At 41.4% G+C, this 19,847-nt stretch overlaps 1 protein-coding gene across 1 annotated transcript; it reads right to left on the bottom strand.

Moving 5' to 3' along the window:
* Positions 1 to 8,215: 8,215 nt before the first annotated feature.
* On the bottom strand, positions 8,216 to 13,676 carry RFPL4A (ret finger protein like 4A). The gene is made up of 2 exons (XM_027097190.1): positions 12,531 to 13,676; positions 8,216 to 9,207 (listed from the first exon to the last, which is right to left on the bottom strand). Exons 1-2 carry the CDS (start codon positions 12,814 to 12,816, stop codon positions 8,627 to 8,629), a joined length of 867 nt encoding a protein of 288 aa, XP_026952991.1. The 5' UTR covers positions 12,817 to 13,676; the 3' UTR covers positions 8,216 to 8,626.
* Positions 13,677 to 19,847: the final 6,171 nt, after the last annotated feature.

Raw genomic sequence — 19,847 nt, 5'->3', positions numbered from 1 at the left:
CATTGTGAAAACGACTATACTACCCAAAGCAATCTACAGATTCAATGCAATCCCTATCAAACTACCGATGGCCTTTTTTCACAGAACTAGGACAAAAAATTTCACAATTTGTATGGAAACACAAAAGACCCCAAACAGCCAAAGCAATATTGAGAAAGAAAAATGGAAGAAAAGAAAGTATGGTACTGGCACAAAAACAGAAATATAGATCAATGGAACAGGATAGAAAGCCCAGAGAGAAACCCACACACATATGGTCACCCTATCTTTGATAAAGGAGGCAAGAATATACAACGGAGAAAAGACAGCCTCTTTAGTAAGTGGTGCTGGGAAAACTGGACAACTACATATAAAAGAATGAAATTAGAACACTCCCTAATGCCATACACAAAAATAAACTCAAAATGGTTAAAAGACCTAAATGTAAGGCCAGACACTATAAAATTCTTAGAGGAAAACATAGGCAGAACACTCTATGACATAAATCACAGCAAGATCCTTTCTGACCCACCTCCTAGAGAAGTGGAAATAAAAACAAAAATTAACAAATGGGACCTTAGGAAACTTCAAAGCTTTTGCACAGCAAAGGAAACCATAAACAGGACGAAAAGACAACCCTCAGAATGGGAGAAAATATTTGCAAATGAAGCAACTGACAAAGGATTAATCTCCAAAATATACAAGCAGCTCATGCAGCTCAATATCAAAAAAACAAACAACCCAATATAAAAATGGGCAGAAGACCTAAATAGACATTTCTCCAAAGAAGATATACAGACGGCCAACAAACACATGAAAGGATGCTCAATATCATTAATCATTAGAGAAATGCAAATCAAAACTACAATGAAGTATCATCTCACACTGGTCAGAATGGCCATCATCAAAAAATCTACAAACAATAAATGCTGGAGAGGGTGTGGAGAAAAGGGAACCCTCTTGCACTGTTGGTATGAATGTAAATTGATACAGCCACTATGGAGAACAGTATGGAAGTTCCTCAAAAAACTAAAAATAGAACTACCATACGACCCAGCAATCCCACTACTGGGCATATACCCTGAGAAAACCATAATTCAAAAAGAGTCAGGGGGACTTCCCTGGTGGCACAGTGGTTAAGAATCTGCCTGCCAATGCAGGGGACACGGGTTCGAGCCCTGGTCTGGGAAGATCCCACATGCCACGGAGCAACAAAGCCTGTGTGCCACAACTACTGAGGCTGCGCTCTAGAACCTGCGAGCCAAAACTACTGAAGCCCGAGTGCCTAGAGGCCGTGTTCTGCAAGAAGAGAAGCCACTGCAATGAGAAGCCAGCACACCACAACGAAGAGTAGCCCCCGCTCACCGCAACTAGAGAAAGCCTGAAAGAAGCAACGAAGACCCAATGCAGCCAAAAATAAATTAAAAAAAAAAAGTCATGTACCACAATGTTCATTGCAGCGCTATTTACAATAGCCAGGACATGGAAGCAACCTAAGTGTCCATCAACAGATGAATGGGTAAAGAAGATGTGGCACATATATACAATGGAATATTACTCAGCCATAAAAAACAATGAAATTGAGTTATTTGTAGTGAGGTGGATAGACCTAGAGTCTGTCATACAGAGTGAAGTAAGTCAGAAAGAGAAAAACAAATACCATATGCTAACATATATATGGAATCTAAAAAAAAAAAAAAGTTCTGATGAACCTAGGGGCAGGACAGGAATAAAGATGCAGACGTAGAGAATGGACTTGAGGACGTGGGGAGGGGGAAGGGTAAGCTGGGATGAAGTGAGAGAGTGGCATGGACATATCTACACTACCAAATGTAAAAGAGATAGCTAGTGGGAAGCAGCCACATAGCACAGGGAGCTCAGCTCGGTGCTTTGTGACCACCTACAGGGGTGGGATAGGGAGGGTGGGAGGGAGACATAAGAGGGAGGGGATATGGGGATATATGAATACATATAGCTCATTCACTTTGTTATACAGCAGAAACTAACACAACATTGTAAAGCAATTATACTCCAATAAAGATGTTAAAAAAAAGAGAATGTATTGGGTGATGTCACCATGATGGCAACGCAAGAGGCTCCGTCCTCTCATGGACACACTGAAAACACTTACTCACAGATTAATTCCTTCTGAGAGAAATGCAGAAACACACCAGATGACTTAGAAAATACCCACATCAATGAGTGGAAGGAAAGGAAGAGAAACGAAAATGAGGATGCCAGGCACCTCTAGGTGATGGTGTTCTGGATCTAGGAAATAGGAGAATCTGAAACAGGAGGCTGCCTTTTATAAATTAATGAAACAAGGAAGTTTTATAAAAATATAAAACTTTAGGTTAAATGAACAACATGTAAAGGAAATTAAGAATTCCATTTACAGGGCTTCCCTGGTGGCGCAGTGACTGAGAATCTGCCTGCCAGTGCAGGGGACACAGGTTCAAGCCCTGGTCTGGGAAGATTCCACGTGCCACGGAGCAACTAGGCCCGTGAGCCATGATTACTGAGCCTGCGCGTCTGGAGCCTGCGCTCTGCAACAAGAGGGGCCGCGATAGTGAGAGGCCCACGCACCGCGATGAAGAGCGGCCCCCGCTTGCCACAACTAGAGAAAGCCCTCACACAGAAACGAAGACCCAACACAGCCATAAATAAATAAAATTTTAAAAAAAAGAATTCCATTTACAATACCATCAAAAGATTAAATTTGAGGAATAAACCTAACCAAGGAAGAGAAAGACTTGTACACTGAAAATTTAAAAACATTGATGAAAAACACTAAAGAAAACACAAATACATGGAAAGACATCCTGTATTCATGGATTGCAGGGCTTACTATTGTTGCTTTTTTTTAATTTTTAAAAAAATTTATTTATTTTTATTTTTGGCTGCTTTGGGTCTTCTCTGCCGTGTGTAGGCTTTCTCTAGTTGCGGTGAGCGGGGGCTACTCTTCATTGCGGTGCGCGTGCTTCTCATTGCAGTGGCTTCTCTTTGTTGCGGAGCATGGGCTCTAGGTGTGCGGGCTTCAGTAGTTGTGGCACGAGGGCTCAGTAGTTGTGGCATGCAGGCTCTAGAGCACAGGCTCAGTAGTTGTAGCGCACGGGCTTAGTTGCCCCACGGCATGTGGGATCTTCCCAGACCAGGGCTCGAACCTGTGCCTCCTGAACTGGCAGGCGGATTCTTAACAACTGTGCCACCAGGGAAGCCCTTAGTATTGTTAAGATGTCAATACTGTCTAAAGCTATTTACAGATTCTGTGCAAATCCTATTAAAATCCCAACATTTTTTTGTTCAGAAATAGAAAAATCTACCTTAAAATTCATAAGGAATTTCAAGGGACCCTTGAATGTTCAAAGCAATCTTACAAAAGAACGAAGTTTGTGGTCTTACAATTCCTAATTTCAAAACTTACCGCAAAAAATTATTAATGAAAACAATGTGGTACTGAGAGCAAGACAGATATACAGGCCAATGGAGAAGACTAGGGACCCCAGAGATACCCCACTGCATTTATACGACCAAATGATTTTCGACTAGGGTGCCCATATCTCTCAGTGGTGAAACAGAGTCTCTTCAACAAATAATGCTGGGCCAGTTGGATATCCACATACATAATGAAGAAGCTGGACACTTACACCATATGCAAAATTAATTCAAAATATATTAAAAGTCTAAACACACAGTGCCAAACTATCAAACCCCTATAAGAAAATAATAGCTGGAAAATTCTTGATGTTGGATTTAAAATCGATTTCTTGGATATGACATGAAAAGCACAGGCAGCAAAAGCAAAAATAGACAAATGAGACTACATCAAACTCAAAACTGCTATGAATCAAAGGATACAATCAACAGAGGGAAATATAACTTGTCATATATCTGATAATGTGTTAATATCTAAAATATGTAAAGAACTCCTGCAACTTAACTAAAAACAAATAATCTGATTAACAAATGAGCAAACGACTTTAAATAGACACTTCTCTAAAGATGATACACAAATGGCCAACCAGAATATGAGAAGGTGCTTAAGATTACTAAATCTTTAGGGAAATGCAAAAGGGAACCAAAATAAGATATCATCTTACCCAAATTAATATAATTACTCTTGAAAAAACCCAGAAAATAACAACCGTTTTTGAGGATGAGGAGAAATTCAAACACTTGTGCACTGTTGCTAAGTTTATAAAATGCAGCAACCACTACAGGAAACATACGGCAGATCCTCAAAAAATCGAAACTAGAACTACCATACGACCAAGTCATCCAAATACCAGGTACATATCCAAAATAATAGAAAGCAAATACTTGAAGAGACATTTGCAAACGCACGTTCACAGCAGCACTATTTCCAATAGTGAAGAGGCAGAAACAACCCAAATGTTGATCTTCAGATGAATGGGTAAATAAAATATGGTGTAAACCCTCAGTGAAATATTATTCAGCCTTTAAAGGGAACTCCTGTCACATGAAACGACATGGTTGAAACTTGAAGACAATATGCCAGTGATATAAGCCCATCACACACACAAATGCTTTAGAATTCCACACACATGTGGTACCTAAGGTCGTCAGGTATATATAGAACATCAATGTAAAATGGTGGATACCAGTGGCTGGGGAGAGAGAAAAAGAACAACTTGTTTTTTAAAGGGTATAGAGATCAGCTTTGTAAAGACGGAAAAGTTCTGGAGACCTACAGCATAACAAGAATATACCGGATACAACTGAGCAGTACAGTAATAGCTGGGATTATTTTCAACTACGAACATTTTCTTGAAATGTAGTTTTTCAGCATAACACGAATTAGTCAGTATAATACAAAACATCCTTCGAGGGAATTAATCAGTTTTCTGAAAAGGATTCCAGGAAGAAAAAAGTCACAGTAATGCTAACTTTTCTAAATAAGATTAAAGTTCTGTGGGTAGCAGTATAACGTTATATTACATGCATTGTCTCTAATGACTGAAATAAGTAATTTCTAATTACTGATAATGAGACGAATTTTCCTAAAATTTAAAAATAAAAGTAACATTTTCTTCAAAAGAAAAGCGCTCAAACTTTATACATCACAAAACTAAAAAGAACAAACTAAGCCCAAAGTTAGCAGAAGGAAGTAAATAACAAAGACCAGAGCAGAAATAAGTGAAACAGAAACCAGAGGAACAATAGAAAAGATCAACGAAACCAAGAGTTGGTTTTCCGAAGAGAAAACATTCATTTCATTACTTACCACTGGCAGGAATGTGAGGGATGATAACATTCAGGGTCAGGAAACTAATTGCATTTCACACCTATATGGTCCTCTCCTCCTTTTTCTCACTAAGTCCAGCTGAATTTATTTCCCTTAAAAAAGCAAGGATCACGTTTTACTTTCATCACAGCAATTCACATTCTCCTCCCTTCCTGGAATTCCCCTCTCTCATCACTTCAATTGCCTCACTCCTCCTCCGGCGCCAGCCCAGCTGATTTCACCTGCTCATAGGCACCTGATGGCCATCCTCAATCACTGTGACCAAGGCACTCTTTTAGTCTCAAAACAAAACTCATACTTTTGTTGTCGATTTTATACTCCTTTTTCCTGTCTTCCTAATACGCTGAGAGCTAGGTAAAGACAAGTCCTATTCTCCTTATTGACTAATAGATACTCAGCCCACAGTGTCTGGACACAGGGATCTTCCTGGGAGCCTCACCTACCCCTATTCCACAGCATCTCCAACAACTGAGGGAGGAAATACAGAAGTTTATTTATTCTGAGCTCTCCTCTGAATTATAATTACCAGCAAATTCTCTGGCACTCCAGGATGCTAGGTTTTACTGTAGCCCCAATGAATCTCATTTTAAAACTTTTCTTAGCAAAAGTCCTGACTTGAAGTTCACGTCCAGTGAATCCTCATAGGACCCCACTAGAAACCCCAGCCTATGCTCCCTAGATCACAGCTCCATCCAACCAGATTATGGGTTTGTTTGCTCAGAGTGAGGCAAGGTCAGCATACGTCCTGCCCAATGTTAGTGCACAAGCACAGCTTCAAGGTCCTCTCGTGTTGGAGACTTCCTCTCTCCCGTTTGTTTCCTCCCTGAGACTGAACATAAGGAAGCACTCACCTGCCTGGTCTCTGCTGCAAAGCTCTGTGCCGGGAAGCGTCGATCAGGATGGGTCAGAGGCTCTTGAGTCTGCACTTACAGGGACACGGTCCGCAGACCTGCTCTCCCCACAGAGACGCCACCATCCCATCATCTGCTGTCTCGGCCACACTGCCTGCATGGAGCGTGGGGGGCGTCTCCCCTGAGGAGCCAGTTTTAGCCCCAGCGCTAATCATCATCATCATCCTCAGCTGATTAATCAGTTAAAGAAGATCCTAATGAGCAGCCAGACAGCAGGTGAAAAAAGTTTTCTGCGTTCCCTGAGGAAAATCAATGGTTCAGAGCCAAAGCTGTCCTCGGGCATTAAAGGGACACTCGGGTGCATCAGTGCCTTTTACTATATTTTCAGTTGGGTGTGTTCTTCAGAGCTTTTCATCTCCTCACAATACTGAGGGCCATCTTGGCCAGGAGTCTGGTTCCAATGAGTTTACATTCCGTGGTTCTTCCTATTTAGGGCCTTAGGTCTTTTTTGAATCTGGAAAATACCCCATTTTGAAGTCAGCTTTCCCACTTCGAATTACTGTGTATTCCTCATGCCCACGTGTTTCCATGGGAAGGTGATGCCTTTTATTGGAACAATTATTGGAGGGCTTTATTGGAACCCAGTCACACCCATCTTTATGTTGTCTGTGGTAACTGATGACAGGACTGCATCAGGACCAGTACAAGATGAGCCTACAACATTTTTGGAGGGCTGTTTCAGCTTTATTGATCTTACACTGCTCAAATCTGGGGCCAAAGGAGCATTAAAATGGCAACCATCACTCTTTGTCTTTATAAATTGGACTCCTTAAGTGTCTTATAAGTGGAATCATAGTGTATTTTTCCTTTTAGATGGGCTCCATTTCACTTAGCATAACATGTTCAAGGTTCACCCATTTTGTAGCAGGTGTCAACATTTCCTTCCTTGTCCAAATGTCATCAACAGTCATAATAGTCCAGATCTACCTCAGAATGAGAGTAAAACGATATTTCATCTATATGGTTAAAAATGATTAAAGGAAGTATTTTAGGTTATAAGCTTTAACATTTTTGAAACAGTCCCTATTCGAAGAATTGCAAAATAGGGCAGAAGGAGCAGGAGGCTTTCATAGAATAAAGAATAAAAAACAAGGAAGTAAAAAATGGAAAATATTTGATTGGCTGGGGCCACATACAAAAGGTTGTTTGGGCGAAAAGAAGCAAGGAAATTATTACAGCATCCAGAGGTGGCTTGGCTATTAGAGATTGGCTGACTGGATACGTTCTGTGTATGATCCAGCGGAGCACTTACAGGGAGACAAGAATTACATTAGATTCAGTTTGCTGACCTGGTACCGCTAAGTAGGAGCAGCTCCATCTAAGACCTAGAAAGTGATTTCAGCACTATTAACAGAAATAAAATGACTCTCAGGATAAAGTGTTTTCCTTTGATTGTGGTCACCTCCCTATCTTCAATAAAATGTCACGTATTCCAGAAATAAATCAAAATTTGACTGGATTAAAGGAGGGGAGGTGGAATGTGAATAAGGAGGAAATGGGAACCGTCTCCAATAAAAGCCCCTGCAGGGGAATCTCACTCCAGAGCTGCGCGATCAGTGGAAGCAGGTGGAGGCCACAGGAGAGTCTAGTGGACTTGAGGTGAGTCCACCCTGATGGAATTTCTTCTTCACGTCTCAGATTTCTCCAAAAGGCGTATTTGAGAGACAAGGTCTGCAGAATGGAGACGTTTATGAATTCAGCAAGTGTTGTCTGAGGCCATCTCTGCGCCAGGCAGTGTGTGTGCATTTAGGGGCAATGGACTGAATACTCTGTCCTGAGAGAAGTAAACTGACTTTGATTTTTACACAAAAGCTGGAGGAATGACAGGGTTTCATTTTCTTTATCGTCACAGCTTCACATGTTGCATAAGACGGTGAATGTCTCCCGTTGACTAAATCAACTTCTCAGGTTCTGCAAGGCCTCCTGCCATAGCCAGATGGGTCCAGCTGGGGGTAGAAGGGTTTGGAGCATGACCGGTAACGTCCAACAGAAATGGAATACGGCCCGTAGAGTTCAAGGTGCACTTGAAATGAACGTGTGTTTCTCAGTTGTTGAGTGAAACTGAATACGTGCACACTTTTTTTTTTTTTTACTGTTGAAACATGTCTTATTTCCATAATATGTAGAAAAATGCATCTGTAGAGTCACAAATGAACTTTATTTAGTTTATAATTATTATAATTTATTTAGTTTATAATCTCCATCATGCACTAAGTTAAGCTTACAGGAAATTAAAAGAAAACATTTGGAAATTGATCTGAAAGAACATAATAATTGGAACAGAAATAAACAAGTCCATAACACTAATTCTGGAAATGTCATTTTCCCTAATACAATTTGTGTTAATGATTCGTGAATTGTTCCATAACTTTCTGCTGCACGTCTGTACCATATGTGTAGCAGAGGAACATTTCCATCCACAGCTATGTGTACACAAGAATTTCCTATCCATGTTTCCATAGTCAGAGTTTCACTTGCTTTGCCCTGGATTCCACAGAGGACCGTCAGTGCCTAGACTTATCAAAGGACAGATTCTCAGGAAGCTTTGATCATCCTCGGTCGGATATGCAGGAGAAAAAAATGGACGCAGTGGCTCCCCAGCAGAAACTTTAGTGAACGTAAAAATATGGGATCCGTCACCAATGTGATAAAAGGAAACAATTCCGATATTCATATCCAGGAAAATCCCCACTCGATGTAACCTGGGGCCCACCTTGAGAACAGCGGAAGGCACAGTGTGGGCAGAGAAGACATCTCCATTTCTCAAACTCACAGTCCAGAAGCCAAGATCTGGAGCCAGTTGAGTCTTCCCTCGTCGACGCACAGATTCTTTGCAAACGCCCAGGTCCCATTCTTGGCTGGACCCCAAGTCCACCTCCCAGTAATGGCGGCCAGAGGTGAACAGAGGGAATCCCAGGACACAAGTTGTACGGCTGAATCTCTCAGGTCGGGACCTCTTCTTCTGCTTGAAAAACCCACAACGGACAGTTTTCAGGTCCTCAGAAACGACGAGGTACTTGTTGGCTGTGTCAACATCCAAGGTCACATCCACTGTGGAAAGAAAAATAAGCAATTACATACACTAGACACTACAATCCACGGCTTCTGAAAAGTCCCAAATGTTTCACTCACGTTCACTTCTTTAACTCTACACTTCTTTCCTAAGCAGAAGGTTCCTGGGGAAGATTCCCTGACCTGGATTAGATCCAATTCCATGTATAGAATGAATGATGAAAATGGAACTAGTCTTTCTGATTCATACTGGTGTTTTCTTTACACTAATTGGATTATTTGATTAAAATATTATTTCTTCTCTTCAGTACATGATATACATGAAAAAAAGAGTCCATGGGTGTTGATTTTTCTCAAAAATTTCCAGTTGACACAGACTGTCAAAATACAGACATCAAATATACATTTGAATGATGGTGATTTTACATATTGCAGAATAATTTTGAAATGGTAAGGTAATTATTATTTTTTTTCTTTTTGCATCTACTTTCTTTGTTTAGAGTTGTCAAATAGGCAACTGCATTCCAGTTCTTTTTCATTCTCTGGAGCTATAGAAAAATACAAAGAAAACCTGCTAGGAGTCTTTGGATGAGATGGGTTAACGCTGGAAGTCAAGATAGAGGAAGGGATTCCCATAGACACGGGTAAGGATGTGCTGGGATCCTGTAGCAACTTAGACCCAGAACTGGATGGGGCAGTGCTCACGGGCCAGGTACACTGGAGAAGTACTATGTGTTTTGGCAACATCTCCAACTAACCCTGTGATGAGGATGGGTGCATAGACCTGCCTGTCCTAATGTGACCATGTGCATAGAGCCCCAGGAGCCCCAGAAATAAACCCTCTGGACCAAAGGCCAATGACTTCACTTGGCTCCCTTATAACATGGTTCTTTGGGAGGTGCTCAGACTTCCTGACCATTGGAGAGAAATTGTGAAGGCTTGTCAAGTTTCTGTGACAGGTTTCACCATCATAAATACAGGGTTGCACGGAGCAAAACGGAAACTCACTCAAGAAGTAAAACAAGTGGTTACTTTCCCGATGACACTGCTGGCTGGATTGTGTATCATCGCACAATCATCACACCCCGTTCACACCCAAGGACCCATCGTAGGAGGCAGGGAATGGGCGACAGGATGAGACTGTGGCACTCTCCAATGAGCCTGGGAGGTCTGTCCTAGCATCCCGAATTAGACACGCAGCTAAGCTGTGATAATTCCCCTTTGCTCAGAATTCTGAGCCTGAATTGGGCATCTTAGGTCCAGGTCAGGGAGTGAAGCACAGGCTGCAGTGCTCTGGTCCAGACTCGGCAACAGGATTGAAACCTACAGTCACGACCGCATGCAATTTTAATATCCTTTTCCCTGGGGGGCTTGTTCTCTAAGTATTCCTTGTCCACACTCACTGTGCATAGAATCACCTGGGGCTTTTTTGTGTGTGTGTGTGTGCGGTACGCGGGCCTCTCACAGTTGTGGCCTCTCCCGTTGCGGAGCAACAGGCTCCGGACGCGCAGGCTCAGCGGCCATGGCTCACGGGCACAGCCGCTCCGCGGCATGTGGGATCTTCCCGGACCGGGGCACGAACCCGTGTCCCCTGCATCGGCAGGCGGACTCTCAACCACTGCGCCACCAGGGAAGGCCCACCTGGGGCTTTTAAACAGCGCATATCTCTGGGCCTCGCTACCTGAAGAGTTCAGATTCACTAGATGCAGGGGCCTGTTACTCAAAGCGTGGGCCATGAACCTGCTCTAGCAGCACCACCGGAGCTCAAGTCAGAAATCCAGATTCTCAGGTCAGCCCAGCGTTCAAGAAGAGGAAGGTACATTTAAACTGGATGGTCAGGGAACTCATACATCCTCAAATCTGAAAAACCGTGTTGTGTTGCAGTGCCACCCAAAGAAACGCAATGAGAGCCCAGTGTGGATTTTAAATTTTCTCACATGTTTAAAAATAACAATCAGGTATAATTGATTTTAATAATACATTCCGTATCCTCCAATATATCCAAATCTGATTTCTGCTTGTGGCAATCACCACGTTTCAAGGGATCAGGAGCTGCCAGTGGCCACTGGAAATATTCCTGTGTGTCTAATATTGGATAGCACAGGACTAGGGCATGGCCTGAATATTATCTTTTCCTAAAAATCTACAGGTAGAACACTCTTGCACTGCTGGTGGGAATGTGAATTGGTACAGCCACTATGGAGAACAGTATGGAGATTCCTTAAAAAGCTACAAACAGAACTACCATATGACCCAGCAATCCCACTACTGGGCATATACCCTGAGAAAACCATAATTCAAAAAGAGTCATGTACCAAAATGTTCATTGCAGCTCTATTTACAATAGCCAGGACATGGAAGCAACCTAAGTGTCCATCGACAGACGAATGGATAGAGATGTGGCACATATATACAATGGAATATTACTCAACCATAAAAAGAAACGAAATTGAGTTATTTGTAGTGAGGTGGATGGACCTAGAGTCTGTCATACAGAGTGAAGTAAGTCAGAAAGAGAAAGACAAATACCGTATGCTAACACATATATATGGAATCTAAGAAAAAAAAATGTCATGAAGAACCTAGGGGTAAGACAGGAATAAAGACACAGACCTACTAGAGAATGGACTTGAGGATATGGGGAGGGGGAAGGGTAAGCTGTGACAAAGTGAGAGAGTGGCATGGACATATATACACTACCAAACGTAAAATAGATAGCTAGTGGGAAGCAGCCACATAGCACAGGGAGATCAGCTCGGTGCTTTGTGACCACCTAGAGGGGTGGGATAGGGAGGGTGGGAGGGAGGGAGACGCAAGAGAGAAGAGATATGGGAACATATGTATATATGTAACTGATTCACTTTGTTATAAAGCAGAAACTAACACACCATTGTAAAGCAATTATACTCCAATAAAGATGTAAAAAAAAAATCTACAGATAGGGGGAAGCGGGGGAGAGATAAATTGGGAGATTGGGATTGACACATACACACTACTATATATAAAACAGATAACTAATAAGGACCTACTGTATAGCACAGGGAACTCTACTCAATACTCTAACGACCTACATGAGAAAAGAATCTAAAAAAGAGTGGATATATGTATATGTATAACTGATTCACTTTGCTGTACACCTGAAACTAACACAACATTGTAAAGCAACTATACTCCAATACAAATTTTTATAAAGTCAACAGATAGTTCTTATCTATACTTACAGGTGAGAACAACGGTTTCTTGGAAAGAATAGAAATTTCAGGTGCCAGAATTCAGCTAGTGCCCTTATTTAGTGGAGAGCTTTTGAAAAGGTGCTTTTTCCAGGGCCCTTTATGGGTTGACAGTTTGTATAGATGTCTTACCTTGGAACTTCCGCATCCTTGGGTTCATCTGGAGAACAGCTCTCAGCTGGGGCTCTAATTCCTTAACCTTTGAAACCAGAGCTCCGAGCTTGAGAGCGCGTCTGAGGTCATTCTTCTGTGAGACCACAGAGCAGTTGGGGCACAATAAACCACCCCCATCAACCTCCTTCCGCAGTGAATCGAGGCACCGGAAGCAGCAGACATATCCACATTTCAGGTACATGGGGTTTTCAAGATAATTCAGGCAAACCATACATTTACTTGCTTCCTTAAAGTGTTCAGCCATGGGTCCTCTATGGGAAAAATGCACATGAGATTGGAATTTCCATGAGTTGAATCGATACTATTCCCTGGGTCACTTTTATCTTTACATGCATAGCGATTTGAAATCATTATTACTATGTAATGAAGACATAAGTAAAAATATAAATGACTCATAGCCCCAAATCAGCCTTTCTGATTTTTGAAAGGCTGTTTGGAATGAAGGACATGATTCATCCTTGGGGTATAATTTAGGTGGTGAGAGGGTTTATACTACACCTGAGCTGTCAGATATGGTGTCCACCAGCCATGTATGGCTACTGAGGTGGGGCTCATCCATATTGAAAGGTGTTATAAGTGTCAGATGCACACTCAGTTTGGAAGACATGATTAGAAAAAGACAACATAAACGATCTCCTTGAGAACTTTCAAAAGTTGATTATAAGGAAGATAAAAATCACATGATCATCTCAATAGATGCAGAAAAAGCATTTCACAAGATTCAACATCCGTTCCTGATAAAAACCCTCATCAACAGGCTATAGAGGGAACATAACTCACATAATAAAGCTCATTTACAACCAATCTACAACCAACATAATACTCAGTGGTGAAAAGCTGAAAGCCTTTCCTCTAAATTCAGGAACAAGACAAGGATGCCCGCTCTTACCACTCTATTTATCATAGTATTGGTAGTCATAGCCATAGCAATTAGACAGGAAAAAGAAATAAAAGGCATTCAAATTGGCAGGAATGTAGTTAAACTGTCACGATTTGCAGATGACATGATACTCTGTATAAAGAAACAAAGTCTCTACGTCAAAACTAATATGAATTCAGCAAAGTTGTAGGATACAAGATTAATATACAGGAATCTGTTGTGTGTTTATACACTAATAATGAACTATCAGGAAGAGGAAGTAAAAAACCAATCCCATTTAAAATCCATCAAAAAAATACCTGGAGGAAAATAGTATTAATGAACTTATATACAAAATAGAAATAGACCCACAGACATAGAAAACAAACTTATGGTTATCAAAGGGGAAAGGGGGGGAGGGATAAAATAGGAATTTGGGATTAACATATACGCACTACTATATATAAAATAGATAACCAACAAGGACCTACTGCGTAGCACAGGGAACTATACTCAATATTCTGTAATAACCTATAAGGGAAAAGAATCTGAAAAAAATAGATATATACGTATGTATAACTGCGGCGAGCCACTTCCGACCAGCAGAATAACGAGCCGCCACACGCAAGATTCTTCTCGTATCACACTTTATTGGAGCACAGCTTGGTTGAAGAAAGATGGAAGGAAGACCCTACGCAGCAGAATATGGCAGGCTTTATACTGGCCAGTAGGTCCACACAACAGCCCTGGATTGGTGTGTGTCAGTACATGTGACACTTCATTGCTGTGCCTACAAACCACGGGATGCACGCGTGGCGCCTTACGCGGCACTCCTGGGTAGTGCAAGCAATATGCAAAAATGTGATTTTGCCTTCTTCTGGACCAAGAATCCAGCTCCTTCCTGGCGGCGTCCCACATATAACTGCATCACTTTGCTGCACACCTGAAACTAACACAACACTGTAAATCAACTATACTTCAATTTTAAAAAAAGAAAGAAAAAAAGAATTATTAACAGCAAAACAAAACACCTGGGAATGATCTTAACCAAAGAGGTGACAGACCTATATTCTGAAAACTATAAAACACTGATGAAGGAAATTGAAGGTGATTCAAAGGAATGGCAAGATATCCAAAGCTCTTGGACTGCAAGAATTAATATTATTAAAATGGCCATATTACTAAATGCGACCTACAGATTTAATGAAATCTTTACAAAATACCCTTGATACTTTTCACAGAACTAGAACATATAATTCTAAAATTTTATGGAACCATAAAAGACCTGAAATTGCAAAAGCAATCTTGAGAAAAAAGATAACGCTGGGGACATAACCCTCCCAGACTTCAGACTATACTACAAAGCTACAGTAATAAAAACACCATGGTACTGGCACAAAAACAGATACAGAGATCAATGGAGCAAAATAGAGAGCCCAGAAAAAGACCTACACACCCCTGGCCAGTTAATCTACTACAAAGGAGGAAGGAATATACAATAGAGAAAAGACAGTCTCTTCAACAAGTGGTGCTGGGAAAACCAGACAGCTGCATGTAAAACAATGAGATTAGAACATTCCCTCACACCATACACAAAAATAAATTCAAAATGCTTTAAAGACTTGAATATAAGACCTGAAACCATAAAGCTCCTAGAATAGAACACAGGCAGAACATTCTTTGACATAAATTGTAGCAACATTTTCTTGGATCAGTTTCCCAAGGCAAAAGAAATAAAAGCAAAAATAAAGAAATGGGACCTAATTAAACTTAAAAGCTTTTGTACAGCAAAGGAAACCATCAACAAAATGAAAAGACAACATAAGGAATGGGAGAAACTGTTTGTAACTGATGCAACTGACAAGGGGTTAATATCTAAAATATACAAGTTACATAACTCAATATCAAAAACCAAAAAAACCCAATCAAAAATGGGCAGATGATCTGAATAGATACTTTCCAAAGAAGACATACAGATGGCCATCCAGAACATGAAAAGATGCTCAACATTGCTAATCAGAGAAATGAAAATCAAAACTGCAACAAGATATCACCTTAACACCAGTCAGAATGGCCATAACCAAAAAGTCTACAAATAACAAATGTTGGAGAGGATGTGGAGAAAAGACAATACTTGTACACTGTTAGTGGGAATGTAAATTGGTGCAGCCACTGTGGAGAACAGTATGGAGGTTCCTTAAAAAACTAAAAATAGAGCTACCATATGATGCAGCGACCCCCCTCCTGGGCATATATCCAGAAAAAATGAAAACTCTAATTTGAAAAGATACATGCACACCAATGTTAATAGCAGCATTATTTAAAATAGCCAAGACATGGGTGCAACCTAAGTGCCCATCAACAGATGATTGGATTAAGAAGATGTGAATATATCTAATATAATGGAATCCACTCAACCATAAAAAAAAGTAAAATACTTCCATTTGCATTAATGTCAATGGACCTAGAGATTATTATGCATAGTGAAATACGTCAGAGAAAGACATATACTGTATAGCACTTATATGTGGAATGTAAAAAATAATACAAATGAATGTTTATGCAAAATAGAAACAGGCTTGCAGATATAGAAAACAATTGTGTGGTAACCAAAGGGGAGAGGGCAGGGTGGAGGGCAGTGCTATGCGATTAACAGATAGAAATTACTATACGTAAAACTTATAAAACAACAAGGATATATTGTATACAGGGATATACACCCATTATCTTGTAATAACCTATAATGGAGAATAAGCTGCAAAAATACTGAATCACTATGCTGTACCTCAAAGTAACACAATATTGAAAATCAACTATTCTTCACTAAAAAATAATTGTAATGAGGATGTTAGTGTCAATGCAAGTAAATAAAGATTAGTTTGTCTTTTAAAATAAGAAAGCTGATGTTGCAATGATTACATTTTGCCTTTTAAAATTGATTAGTTTGATTCTCCTTTGTTTATGTGGATACTAGGAAATGAATTATAATCACATCTGTGGGTCACCTTGTATTTCTCCTGGACAGCGCTGGTCTAGACCCACACACCCTCCAACTACCCACCTGTCCAACCTGCATGTGGCAAAAACTCACAGCAGAACTTGAGAGGTGGAATAAGTCTGTGGCTGAAACTTCATTCATCTCTCACAGAGTCTGCCAAGCCCTGATTAGACTCAGGATAATGAAGATGTTATTATTTCTCCAACCCGAGTATTGAACATCTAAGTTCTGCCTATCCTCCCATCAGAGGTCCTTGTGCCTCCAGGTGCACATGCTGTGCTTGGGTTGAGTTGGCCTCAGATAACACTTGCTGAATTAATAAATCACTCCATTCCTGATACCTTGCTTTTTTGTGTGTGTGTGTGGTACTTGGGCCTCTCACTGCTGTGGCCCCTCCCGTTGCGGAGCACAGGCTCCGGACGCGCAGGCCCAGCGGCCACGGCCCACGGGCCCACGGGCCCAGCCGCTCCGCGGTATGCGGGATCCTCCCGGGCCGGGGCACGAACCCGCGTCCCCTGCATCGGCAGGCGGACTCCCAACCACTGCGCCACCAGGGAAGCTCACCTTGCTTTCCTATATTTGCCTTTTGTAGAAAATTGAGAAGTGAAAACAAAATCCCCTAAGACAGGCTCACCTCTGCTCAACGAGGTCCAGCTGCTTCCCCTGACTGCTCAGTTCTGGAGTGAGATCCACCGAAAGGGGCTTTTTCTTAGAGGCGGCCCCTCCCATCTCACTCCCGTCCTGCCTCTCTTCATTCATCCAATCAGGTTGTGATTTAATTCCGGCATTAGTGAGATTTTTTTTCCCCCTCCAGTCTTAAAGAGATTAACACACACACAAGAGATAATTGTATCTTGAAAGTGTTATTTTTAAACTAATATGAACCAAATTTTGCCATATTATCATTCTAGTTTAGATCTCGAGTATTCTGTCTGTTGATGATAAGAATTGGAATTAGGGTTGAAGTTAATAGAACATTGCCATCACGATTAATCCTAAAACAAATGGACTAGTTTTAATTTTTTTTTTTAATTTTTATTGGAGTATAGCTGCTTTACAATGGTGCGTTAGCTTCTGCTGTACTGCAAAGTGAATCAGCTTTACGTATACATATATCCCCTCCTTGATCTTTGGAGTAAAATCTCCCATTTTGATTAAGAGAATTAATCAAACTACTTAGGAATCGTCCCTAAAATCGAACTCCCTAGACCACAGTCATTTCTTCAAAAGAGTGTTTTCTGCATTAGTGTGAAGATGCTTGCTTAGAAGGTTGGTAAACAAGCCTCAAAACTGTTCCCTGACAATTAGAATAGAACCTTCATGGCTGACTATGTTAGTTACAAAAAAAAGGGATAGTTGCAAGTTACTATATAATATTACTATTTTTGTTACTTCACAATATATATGAACTGAGATACATTTCTTTTTAAAAATATTCAGGGGACTTCACCGGCGGTCCAGTGGTTAGGACTCTGTGCTTCCACTTCAGGGGGAACGGGTTCGATCCCTGGTCGGGGAACTAAGATCCTGCATGCTGCGTGGCTCGGCCAAAAAAAAAAAAAAAAAAAAAAAATAATCCAGGGCTTCGCTGGTGGCGCAGTGGTTAAGAATCCGCCTGCCGATGCAGGGGACACGGGTTCGAGCCCTGGTCCGGGAAGATCCCACATGCCGCAGAGCAACTAAGCCTGTGCACCACAACTACTGAGCCCGTGTGCCACAACTACTGAAGCCCGCGCCCCTAGAGCCTGTGCTCCGCAATAAGAGAAGCCACTGCAATGAGAAGCCTGCGCACCGCAATGAAGAGTAGCCCCCGCTCGCCGCAACCAGAGAAAGCCTGTGCACAGCAACGAAGACCCAAAGCAGCCAAAAAAATAAATTAAATAAATAAACTTATTTTAAAAAATTCAAAAACTGTTCCCTGAGATTTTGTGTGACTCATTAGTGATGACGGTTTAAGCAGTAGAATGTAAAATTGGGAGACTGTGGGATGGGTATCAGGGTGGAAGGGTTTAGATTAGATTGAGGTGATCACGTTACCATGGCTTTCATTTCATTTCCACACTAGTCATTTGATGGCATTTTCCGGATCCTCTCATTAGTTCACGTCCAAAGCAGCGGCGCTCTCCCTAACCGGTGCTGTCCCATCCCCTCCGGGTTCTCACTTGCTGTCCCATCACCGTTCTCCCTTCCCCGTGCCCAAGCCTGGAGGTTCATTTTTGCAGACAGGAGGATGAACCTCTGTGTCTGTTCCTGATTTCCTCACAAGGTACCTAGCAATCTCCATTTTTTCTTAGATTCATAAATATAAAGCAAAAGTCCTTGTAATTCTAATTGATGGCTATGTGGTTGATTTGGGAAATGGTGATTGGGCAGTACAGAGGGGAAAAATAAGTTCAATATTTCAAAAATAATTCTGTCACATACTTTGTATTGCTTCCTGTCTTCTGTCAAAATGTTTCCTAATTAATTAGTTAACTATGATGAAGCAGGATCTGTGTTCACGTGAGTCATTAATTTAATCCTAGTTGGGAAGTTTAGGAAGATTTGTGTGTGAAAGTTTTAATGTCTGCAGAAAGAGCAGTAATAAACCAACTAAAATGAAAAAGGGCTATTTGGGCCATGTGGTCTGTCCATTTGTGAAAGGACTTACTTTTTCTCCACCATGGATGTGACCTTGGAGGTGGCATGGCCAATGCTCACCTCATCATTTCTGATGACCCGAGGAGCTTGTGATGTGAACATGTCAAGCAGATTCAGAAAAAGCATGATGAGAGGTTCAGCTTTGAATGATGTGCCCTTGGCTTCCCTTCATTTACCTTTGGCCCCATCACAGGGAGTTGGATACGGAACCAGCCATGATTGGCTCTCAGCGGCAACGTGGACCCAGGACTTGAATGGGGGTAGTCCTCAAAGGAAAGGTGAAACTTGAATATGAAAGGTTTTCTGGATGCCACCACCTCCAGCTACTCTTGACTATCAGGTCAGGGGACGGTCTGCTTGTCCTAAAGTGACCTTGAAGCCAATAGGAGCCTCAGAAGGGAACCCTCTGATACAAGAACCAATGAATTCACCAAACCTCCCTCATGACTCAGCTCAGTGGAAGATGCTGGGTTGTGTCTGACAATCTAAGAAGGGTTGCCAATTACAAAAACATCTAGATCACATTTCACAAGCCCAAGTTGGCATGGAGGAAATTCTAATATCACAGGAGATATTGTGGATTGGATTATGTGCCATAACATGCATTGTATTCATCCCAGCAGGCCCACCACTGACTCTATTACCTATTAGAAGAGGCACAGAGAAGAGAGAGTGCATCCGGGGAGCCTGGCCTGGGAATCTGGTGGGCTCTGGTCTGGAATCTTGATTTTAGTGCATTACACGTGCAGCCATGCTCACGTAATGCACATTAACTGTG

The sequence above is a fragment of the Aethalodelphis obliquidens genome, unplaced genomic scaffold, assembly GCF_003676395.1.
Source record: "Aethalodelphis obliquidens isolate GAN/ISIS:26980383/991018 unplaced genomic scaffold, ASM367639v1 scaffold113, whole genome shotgun sequence".
NCBI lineage: Eukaryota > Metazoa > Chordata > Mammalia > Artiodactyla > Delphinidae > Aethalodelphis > Aethalodelphis obliquidens.
The sequence above is the reverse complement of the archived record's forward strand: the minus strand, read 5'-3'. Positions and strand labels throughout refer to the sequence as shown.

Coding starts and splice junctions, on each gene's coding strand:
- RFPL4A (XM_027097190.1), bottom strand. CDS start 12,816: ATGGCTGAACACTTTAAGGAAGCAAGTAAATGTATGGTTTGCCTGAAT. Junction 9,208..12,530: donor AAGGATGCGGAAGTTCCAAG/GTAAGACATCTA, acceptor TTCTTTCCACAG/TGGATGTGACCTTGGATGTT.